At 39.6% G+C, this 10264-nt stretch overlaps 1 protein-coding gene across 3 annotated transcripts; it reads right to left on the bottom strand.

Moving 5' to 3' along the window:
• Positions 1 to 2374: 2374 nt before the first annotated feature.
• MED18 (mediator complex subunit 18) lies at positions 2375 to 6685 on the bottom strand. 3 transcript variants are annotated; one of them, XM_012750657.3, is made up of 3 exons: positions 6550 to 6685; positions 5778 to 5924; positions 2375 to 4699 (listed from the first exon to the last, which is right to left on the bottom strand). In XM_012750657.3, exons 2-3 carry the CDS (start codon positions 5848 to 5850, stop codon positions 4146 to 4148), a joined length of 627 nt encoding a protein of 208 aa, XP_012606111.1. In that variant the 5' UTR covers positions 5851 to 5924; positions 6550 to 6685; the 3' UTR covers positions 2375 to 4145. The 3 variants fall into 3 exon arrangements, with proteins under 3 accessions (XP_012606111.1, XP_012606110.1, XP_075851826.1); XM_012750656.3 differs by having other exon boundaries at positions 6537 to 6672; XM_075995711.1 differs by having other exon boundaries at positions 5778 to 6056; positions 6537 to 6668.
• Between the last annotated feature and the right edge of the window lie 3579 nt (positions 6686 to 10264).

Below are 10264 nucleotides of genomic sequence, written 5' to 3'. Positions count from 1 at the left end.
ACTCCAAACCATAAGATCAAAATTTAGGACATCTACTTATTTAATGACATTGCAGATAAAGTTAATAGGAAGGTGATGGACTGAAAGAAGACATTTGCAATGTTTAAAACAAAGGATTAATGTCTAGACTATACAAAGATCCTGCAAATAAATAAGACAGGAAATCAAACAGAAAAAATGGGCAAAGAATATAGTTACCTTAGTGTCACATACTAAAGAAGTCTATATACCATCACATACAAGCAACTGAAAAAAGTCTCAAATTTAATTATAATCAGAGACATGCAAATCAAAACAACCAAGAGCTGCCACTTTACATCCATTTAACTGGCAAAATTAGGAAGATGGATAACACTAAGGACTAGTGAGGATATGGATATGAGTTCTTTCTCACTGGCAATAGGAAAGTAAACAGTACAGCCATTCTGAAAAGTAATCTGGCAATATCCAGCAAACTTGAGCATGACCATAGCTATATGGACCAGGGGAATTTTCACACTAATCTACAAATTTGCTTATTTTAACATTTTTCATGGTAGTGAAGAGTTGAAGGCAATCTAGGTTTCTATCATCAAGCGACTGAATGAAGTAAACATGGTAGATACACAGAGCTTATATGCCTGGATTCTGAAGACAGACTGCCTGATTTGAAATTCAGGGTCCATCACTTACTAGCTCTTACTTTGGACAATAGGAAACAATTTTTGAGTAATCTCTCTGTGCCTCATTCTCTTTTATTTTTTTGTTTTGTTTTCTTTTTTGAGCCAGAGTCTCACTCTGTTGCCCCAGCTAGAGTGCCATGGAGTCAGCCTAGCTCACAGCAACCTCAAAATCCTGGGGTCAAGCAATCCTCCTGCCTCAGCCTCCCAAGTAGCAGGGGCTACAGGCATGCGCCACCATGCCAGACTAATTTTTTCTATTTTTGGTAGAGACGGGGTCTCACACTCTTGCTCAGGCTGGTCTCAAACTCCCGAGCTCAAACGATCTGCCCACCTCAGCTTCCTAGAGTGCTAGGATTACAGGCGTGAGCCACTGTGCCCGGCCTCTGTGCCTTATTCTCATCTATAAAATGAGAATAATAACAACCCTAATAGTGTTGTTGTGAGAAGTACATGAATTCAAACATCTAAAGCACCTTTCACAGAGTTAAGCACTATTTAAACATTAATATTACTACTGTTAATATGAAAGCATATGCAAGTTGGGAGTTATGAATTAGGTTTCCAAATAGCAACAAGAACATATCACAAAGACACTGTTAATTTTTTAAACTAAGAAAAGGAACAATATCATTTATTGTGCTATAAACTTGGGCCAGGCCTAGAACAAATGGGCTGGCTTGCAGGCCCTTAAAGAGGAACAGGATCTGATGGTCGAGGAAAGTCTAGGTTCTACATTGTCACATAAACCACGAAAGCGGTGGATGAGGCCTTCCAAACTGTGATCTTAAACACTTCCTGAAGAGGGAAAAAGCACTACTGAGTCCCATCTTTCATTCTGGGTCATGGAATTAGCAAAAGATTGAAAAAACTTAAATGAAAAACCAAAACAGTTTAGTGTAATTTAATGAATTGAACATATTCACATAACTCTACTTACAAGACAAGCATACATCGAACATATCAGAGTGGGTGTCTAGAGCATAGAGGGAATGAGAGTAGAATTTATAAATAAAGAGGAAGACTACAAAACAAGACAGGGGCTTTGCCTGAAGCATTACACTAATATGCTGTGAAAGAGGAATAAGATTTACTCACTTCTGCAATCTGCAATTTGGGAAAGTGGGGGTGGGGCAGGGGAAATTGTTTTGCAAACATGTAGGGGAAAGCCAAGAAAAAGATCCCAGTGCTTGTGAAACCACAAGCTAACTGACTTAGGAGTCACTCAGTCTTGGAATTTACCACTAGGTACGATAATACTATCCTTATCGTTTAAGGCAGTTTTGGATAGGTTATCTGTTACTTGCAGCCCAAAGCATCCTAACAGAGGGATGTTTAGTTCATGTACTCTTTCAAGTGACTTAGATTCAAAGATAATTCTGAGTTGTCCAGTGCCATTCAGCTGAGATAACTAAGTGAAGTTTCCAGAGGAAAAGAAAAACTTTGAGTAACCTACAATTTTAGCAAACCACACACTCTCCAGGATTTTAAAAACTCTATTACAAGTATTAAAATAATCAACTAAGATCTGTTGATTATCCCACTGTTATTTATGGGATAAACTAGTTTAGTGGGATAAACTGTTATTTATCCCACTAAGAACTGTTAAGAAAATCCATTAAGTCAAATGTTAAGTGGGAAAAGTTATAAAGAAGCTCTTTACAAATTAATAAGGAAAAGACAAACAACAATCAGTACAAAAAAAGGAATTCACATAAGATGTCTAATAAATATTTTATTTTTCCCAACCACTAGACCACCAGGGACCAATAAGCATTTAAAAATTTAAACCTTGTTAATTAATACTTTTTAAAAAAATTAAAGCTAGTTACCATTTATCATTAAATGGGAAAAACAAATTTTCATGGTAAGACCCAGTGTTTCAATAGTGTTGGAAACTTCATTTACAGTTGGTAGGAGTGGAAACTGGGACATTGCTTGAAGGTATTTGGAAATTCACCGCAGAAGTCTTACAGTAGCGTAGACCCTTTACAGTTCCCTAGAATTTATCCTCAAGAATAATCACATATCTCAACAAAGACTTAATTAAAACCACTAGTGTTATAGGAATATTGATAAAAGCAAAAAATTGGAATCAAACTAAAAATCCAAAAGTAGATTGCAGTGAGCTATGATGACTGCACCCTATCCTGGGCAACAAAGCAAGACCCTGTCTCCCTGCCACTCCCCCCAAAAAATCCAAAAGTAGAAGAATCAATTAATTTATGGAAAATCCATATGATAAAATACAAATAGTAATTAAAACTGTCAACATTTAAATACCAGCTCTGCCAAATAGTAGCTGTATAGCCTAGGGAAAGTTAATCTCTCTGCATCTCAGTTTCCTGTTTGTTTTTTTGAGACAGTCTCCCTCTGTCACCCCAGCTAGAGTGCCATCATGTCAGCTTAGCTCACAGCAACCTCAAACTCCTGGGCTCAAGCGATCCTCCTGTCTCAGCCTCCTGAATAGCTGGGACTACAGGCATGTGACATTATGTCCAGCTAATATTATCTATTTTTAGTAGAGATGGGATTTCTCTCTTGCTCAGGCTGGTCTTGAACTCCTGACCTCAAGTGATCCTCCCACCTCAGCCTCCCAGAGTGCTGGAATTACAGGCATGAAACACCGTGCCTGGCCTTCATTTTCCTGTTTTAAAATACCTAAAGCATTTAGGATAGCACTCACACATAAGAACTCAATAAATTGAGTTATTATTTCTTTTTTTACAAAAGGACACCCTAGACTAATGTCCTGGAAAGATGTTAATAATAAATTACTGAAAAAAGATTATAAACCAGTATTTATGGGATATTTTTATAAAATATCTTATATATATAAATTTACAAAAACAACAACAACAAAAAAAAAACCAGAAGGATATATACCAAAGTAGAACTAGCATATCTCTTTGGATAATAGGATGTTATTTTTATTATTTTGTCTGTACTGTATTTTAAAATTTTTCAACAACAAATGTGCTACTTTTATGAAAGGTAAAAACTATCATACTATGAAAATTAAAACTAGGAACTGTTAATTGTTTTTTGCTGCAACTAGTAATGAATCCATCCCAAATTAGGAGGATAAGGGAGTAAAAATCAGAATTACAGAATTATATAGACATTTCTTTTCATATCCTTTATTTCTGTACAACACAAGTTCATAGTCTCTACATTATCAATCTTATACACACATGGTGAAACAGATTTTTCTTTCTAAAAGCTAATTTATTCCAGTTTTTCCTCGCTATTCAGAAGGATTAGATGGATTTTCCATGTTATACTGAGCCTTTAATTTATTACAGAAAGGCTGTCATGAAAGTGAAATCACCACCTGAGGAAAACAGTGCAAAGAACCAACTAAATCCTCACTGTCCTTCTTCCTGAAGGAAGACTACTTGGGTGGCAGTAGTGAAAATGGGGCATTTAAAACATCTTTTTTCTAATAGGTGAGGACAGGCCCCAAAGATGCACAGACCTTCTTAGTCACATAAGCCTTTTGGGGTCTATTTTCTCTAAGTGAACCAGAGGTTTCAGCTGCTCAGCAAAGTTCCTCATGTCATCAGAGACCATGTCCTGCCCAGCCGGTGCAACAACACTTAATTCCACAAGATAGGAGAGTGACAAGGCCTCAGTACTATCTGTGTTCCCTGGCACTAGGATGCGGAAAATCTTGTACACCATAATCTTCATGATGCCCTTACGAAATAAGTGTCCCTTGGCGACAAACTCATGGTCCATGCGGAAGCCCATTTCCATCAAGAAATCGGTGAGGTTCTCAGATGTGGCAATGTCCACGCAGTTTCTCACTAGGGCATGGCGATTCTTATCTCCCATTTCTGGCTGTCCTAGGTAGCGTAGATGCCAGGGTGCCCCTGCCCTGTCCATAGAGCGCCGAGCCCTCAGAACAAATGGGCTGGCCTGCTGGCCCTTAAGGAGGAACACCATCTCATGGTCAAGGAAAGTCTCAGGTTCCATGTTGTCACACAAACCACGAAGGCGGTGGATAAGGCTTTCCAAACTGTGATCTAAAACACTTCCTGAAGAGGGAAAAAGCACTATTGAGTCTCACCTTTCATTCTGGGTCATGGAATTAGAATTACCACATAATCCAATAATCCCATTTTTGGGTATATACTCAAAACAATTCAAAACAGCACCTCAAAGAGATATTTGCACACTCATGTTTACCTTAGCACTATTCACAACAGCCAGGAGTCGGAGGCAACCCTAATTTCCATCAACAGATGAATGAATTAAAATGTGGTATAGACATACAATGCAATACTATACATCCTTTTAAAAGGAGATTTTATCATATACTATAACATTGGTGAACCTTGATGACATTATGCTAAGTGAAATAAACCAGTTACACTGTATTATTCCACTCATATGAGGTTTCTAAAGTAGTCAAAATCAGAAACAGAAAGTAGAAAGGTGGTTGCTAAGGGTTGGGAGTAGAGGGGCGGGAGAATTAATATTTAATAGGTACAGACTCAATTTTACAAGATGAAAAAGTTCTAGAGATTTTGTACAATAATGTGAATATATTTAACACTACTTAACTGTACACTTAAAATGTTCAAGATGACAAATTTAATGCACATGAAACCATAATTTATTTATTATTATTATTATTTTTTGAGACAGAGTCTCGCTTTGTTGCCCAGGCTAGAGTAAGTGCCATGGCATCAGCCTAGCTCACAGTAACCTCAAACTCCTGGGCTCAAGCGATCCTCCTGCCTCAGCCTCCCGAGTAGCTGGAACTACAGGCATATGCCACCATGCCCAGCTGATTTTTTCTATATATATTAGTTGGCCAATTAATTTCTTTCTATTTATAGTAGAGACGGGGTCTCACTCTTGCTCAGGCTGGTTTTGAACTCCTGACCTCGAGCAATCCACCCGCCTTGGCCTCTCAGAGTGCTAGGATTACAGGCGTGAGCCACCGCGCCCGGCCTGAAGCCATAATTTAAAGTAACAATTAAAAAAATAGTTGTTATATACTGGGTGCCAGAAACCAAGCAGGTTGCCTTTGTATAATAGTCCATCATCTCCAAAGAAAAAAAACAGAAAAGAGGAAAATAGGTAATCCAAGCTCCCGGATTTACTTACCCTGCAACAAGTACTCCATCATGTTAATGGTGCCCCCAGTGACGGGCATCATGGTGACTGGAGGTGCCTCCATGGTGTCTATCTGATTAAATGGAAGACAACAGAACTGGACTGAGAGCCCCCAGTCAGATAAGGCACAAGATACACCTAGAAAAGAGTTATACTTGTTTATACATCAGAATGGTGGAGTGACACCAGATCTGCCATGGCATTGGCCTTGACATCAAAATTCATTCATTCATTCAAGTGAGTATCAGCTTTTAGGGCCAGTTCCAGGAACTGAAATATAAATAAAAGATAAACATAAATTACAGAAATATTCAAATATTCTGATCATGGAGCTACAGCATATCCTTCTAGTCTTTAGTTTCTAGTCTCAAGTTCTGAAACCTCCAAAAGTGATTTGTGCAGTCTTGAGAAAGTCATGTATCTTCTCACCCTGGAATTCAATATCTTCCGTATAAAACGGGGCCAACGATATTTAACCCCCGAGGTTATGTGGCTCAAAGGACATAATGGACATGCAATAACATTCAGAATTCAGTAAAAGTGATTTAAGGAACCTTGTCTTCCCTTCATTTTATAGATGATGATATTGACAGATAGAGGCACAAGGACGCACACGGCAAGTCAGTGACAGAACCTGGACCAAACTAGACGTTGTGCCTCTCGGAAAATGCCTTTTAAAGCAAGTTAGGTGGAAGCGTGAAATTCTTTCAGGTCCTCCTAAGCCGGCATCCAGGACACGTGACCACTTACACTAGAAACACACCTTCCTGCGCGCTCTAGCTTCTTCTCGCAAAGCCAGGAATTATATCCACCTGCGCAACTCAGAGCCTTCAAGCGACAATTACCCCCAACCTTCAGGTTAACCCAGGTCGCCAAACCCCCTGACGGTTGCAACCACCCAATTTCCTCTTCTTCCCACTTCCGGCAGGAAGCCGACGTCTAGCAAAGTAAGGATGCCGAGAGGGCGAGCTATCTCATTTTGCTGCCTAGCACGCAGAGGCGCATGCGCAAAATTCGGTGCCGCCGAATGAGAGGTGGTGTCCTCTGGGAGCTGCCAGCGAGCGTTGGTGTCATAGGCTGTTGTCTAGGACAATATTTTCTTCAAGTTCGACGACCTGGAGATGTTTTTGTGTAGGAAATGTCTTGGAACTGGTAGGACTGAAGAAAGAGATGTTTAAACTTTGACCTCAGAGCAGCGCTGTCGGGGGTTGGGGGGTGAGCCTGAGGAACGGAACTGCAGAGAAAAGAGCAGAGAGTGTTATAAAACAAAGACTTCTTTTTGTCAGGTACCTGAGTGTGGAAAGGGAAGACGCCCTGGACTGCTTAGCATAATGTGCTGGACAATTAAGGATCTCAGCACTACACTTACTATTTTTTCACTTTACTGTGTATATTATAGCTCAACTTAAAAATAAAGTGATTGTAACTTCAAAGAATATTTACTGAATGCTGCTGATGTGTCAAGCGTACAAGGTGCAGACAGCAGGGACTAGGGTCAAGTGAATGAGGCACTCACCTGGAGTGCAAAATTAAGGGGACACCAAAAAACTCAGTAATTAAATAATCTATTTTTCATTATGGCAAGTGAGTTACACATTCTTTTTTTTTTTTTCGGCATATTTATGGGGGTACAAATTTTAAGGTTTCATTACCCCCCTCCCCCCACAAGTCTGAGTCTCCAGAGTTACACATTCTTTAGCGGACTTCGACTTCCATGGTCACCATCCTGCTGATACTTTAATACAATATTTTACAAAGTTAATGCAAAAGGCCAGGCACGGTGGCTCACGCCTGTAATCCGAGCACTCTGGGAGGCCGAGGCGGGTGGATTGCTCGAGGTCAGGAGTTCGAAACCAGCCTGAGCAAGAACGACCCTGTCTCTACTATAAATAGAAAGAAATTAACTGGCCAACTAAAATATATATAGAAAAAATTAGCCGAGCATGGTGGCGGATGCCTGTAGTCCTAGCTACTCGGGAGGCTGAGGCAGAAGGATCGCTTGAGCCCAGGAGTTTGAGGTTGCTGTGAGCTAGGCTGATGCCACGGAGCACTCACTCTAGCCTGGGCAACAAAGCGAGATTCTGTCTCATAAAATAAATAAAAGAAAATAAAAAAAAAGAAAAAGAAAAAAATAAAAAACAAAGTTAATGCAAAAACACGTAGTGAACAAAATGTTAAAATGATCACAGCAACCCTGAGCTAAGTACCATTATTAATGTAATTTTATAGGTGAGGAAGCTTAGGCAACAAGTGGGGAAGGTAGGATACAAATGTAATCAGCTGACCTCAAAGTCCGCCCTCTTTATTACTGCCACTTTTAGCTCTAGTTCCCCTGCTCTAACCTACACTACTTCCCATTCATTCTTTTTTAAGAAGTTGAACATTTCTTGAAAGTCTACTGTGTCCTAGACAATCACTTAACTGTTGACTCCATTTCTGCCTTCAAAAGAGTTTATAAACAAGTTGTAGGGGCCGGGTGCGGTGCCTCACGCCTGTAATCCTAGCACTCTGGGTGCCCAAGGCCGGCAGATTGCTAGAGGTCAGGAGTTCGAAACCAGCCTGAGCAAGAGTGACATGCCGTCTCTACTATAAATAGAAAGAAATTAGTTGGCCAACTAATATATAGAGAAAAGATTAGCCGGGCATGGTGGCGCATGCCTGTAGTCCCAGCTACTCGGGAGGCTGAGGCAGCAGGATTGCTTGAGCCCAGGAGTTTGAGGTTGTTGTGAGCTAGGCTGACGCCATGGCACTCACTCTAGCCTGGGCAACAAAGCGAGACTCTGTCTCAAATAAATAAATAAATAAATAAACAAGTTGAATTGAACCAGAATTAAACTAAGGAGACAGTAGCATGTGATTTGATGCAATAAGGTAATAAGATAAAAACAATTCAGCTGTTTTGGAAACAAGTGAACACTTGATCCATCTTGGGGCACCAGGGAAGACTTCCTGGAAGAGGTAGTTAATGTCCAAAGTCACTTGAAGGATCAATACATGTTAAGTAGAATACATGTTAAGTAGATAGAGAAGAGAGGAAAGGGAATTATAGGTAATGGGAACAGCATGTACAAAAGGACATTGAGTTAAATAGAATTAGGATATAGAATCTGAGTTTAGAAAGAGTAAGAAATAAGTCTAGAAAAGGAGTAAGGTCCAGATTCTGGAGGCCTTTGAATGCCAGAATAAAGAGTAGATGTGAGTTTTTAAAAGATAACTAACCCTGGCTGCGATGTGGGAAAAGCTTGGCAAAAGAGAGCCTAGAGAAAAAAGACCAGTTAGGAACTTTGGCACAACTCTGAGGGTTGACTGTCAGAGGAAGATTTTAAAAATATAAAAGAGATAGAATGATTTAATGACTAACCAGAGGCAGAGAGAGAGAGAGAGAGAGAGAGAAAGGAATCACAAATGTCTAGGTTTCTATCTTTGGTGGCCACGGTAGTATGTTTTTGCTGAACTAGAAAACACAGAACAGTGTGGGTGAGGCAGGAAAGATGAGTTCATATGTAGACACATTGAATGTCAGTTGTCTGTGCGTCACCCAAATGGCAAAATTCAGGGAGAGAAATGGGCTGGAGATGGAGACTTCAAAGGCATAGCCTTATAGATGGTAGCTGAATGAATAACATTGTCCTGAAAGAGTGTGTTGAGTAGGAAGAGAAGATAGACAAAGACTGGGCCTTGTATAGAACTCCGATAGTTATTAGAGCTGCATATACCCCAGGGCTTAGGATGTGCCTCCTGATTGACCTGGTGATTCATAAGATTGAGCAGAGTAACAAGCCCTCAGTGCTGTAATGATTGTAGGAGGTTATAAAATTGGTTGGCCTGTCTTTTCCTACAGAGGCACTAATTTCACCATAGATTCTGAGAGTATGTATCTGAAAAATAAAAGAATAAAAAAATAAATAATTTCACCATAGAAAATCTAGCGAATTACAGGTCCTTTTAGGCATTAGAGTATATATCCAAATTTTAGCTGGCATATTGAAAAAAGATATACAGAAAATGGGTTACAATATGGTAACACCTGGTTGAGGCCTAGGAGTTATAGGGATGGGTTTCTCTGAAAAGGATGTGAGGCCTAGAGCTTAGAATGGGGCTCACACTTGTGCTCTGCCACTACCCAGCTGTGCACTCTTGGGCAATTCACTTCCCCTCTCTGAGCCTCAGCTTCCCTTTTTATAAAGTAGAGGTAATAGTAGTACTTTCTAAGGAGTTTACAAAAATAAAATGAGATAGTTATAAAGCACTTGGCATAGTGATTGGCTTATTGTAAGCATTCAGTAAATGATAGCTATTATTATTATATTTTATATCTCTCATTTGAGCAGTAATAGTTTATCTTTTCTTTTTTCGCTTTTGCTTTTAGCCCACAAGTGCTGCTAAAACATTTTATCTTATTGAATGTATTTTGTGCATGGCTCATCTCCCTGGGTAAATGTTCAGAAATTATGTTGAACACATCACAATAACTACTA

The sequence above is a fragment of the Microcebus murinus genome, chromosome 2 (assembly GCF_040939455.1).
Source record: "Microcebus murinus isolate Inina chromosome 2, M.murinus_Inina_mat1.0, whole genome shotgun sequence".
Classification (NCBI taxonomy): Eukaryota; Metazoa; Chordata; class Mammalia; order Primates; family Cheirogaleidae; genus Microcebus; species Microcebus murinus.
This window is presented reverse-complemented; position numbering and strand designations above follow the sequence as displayed.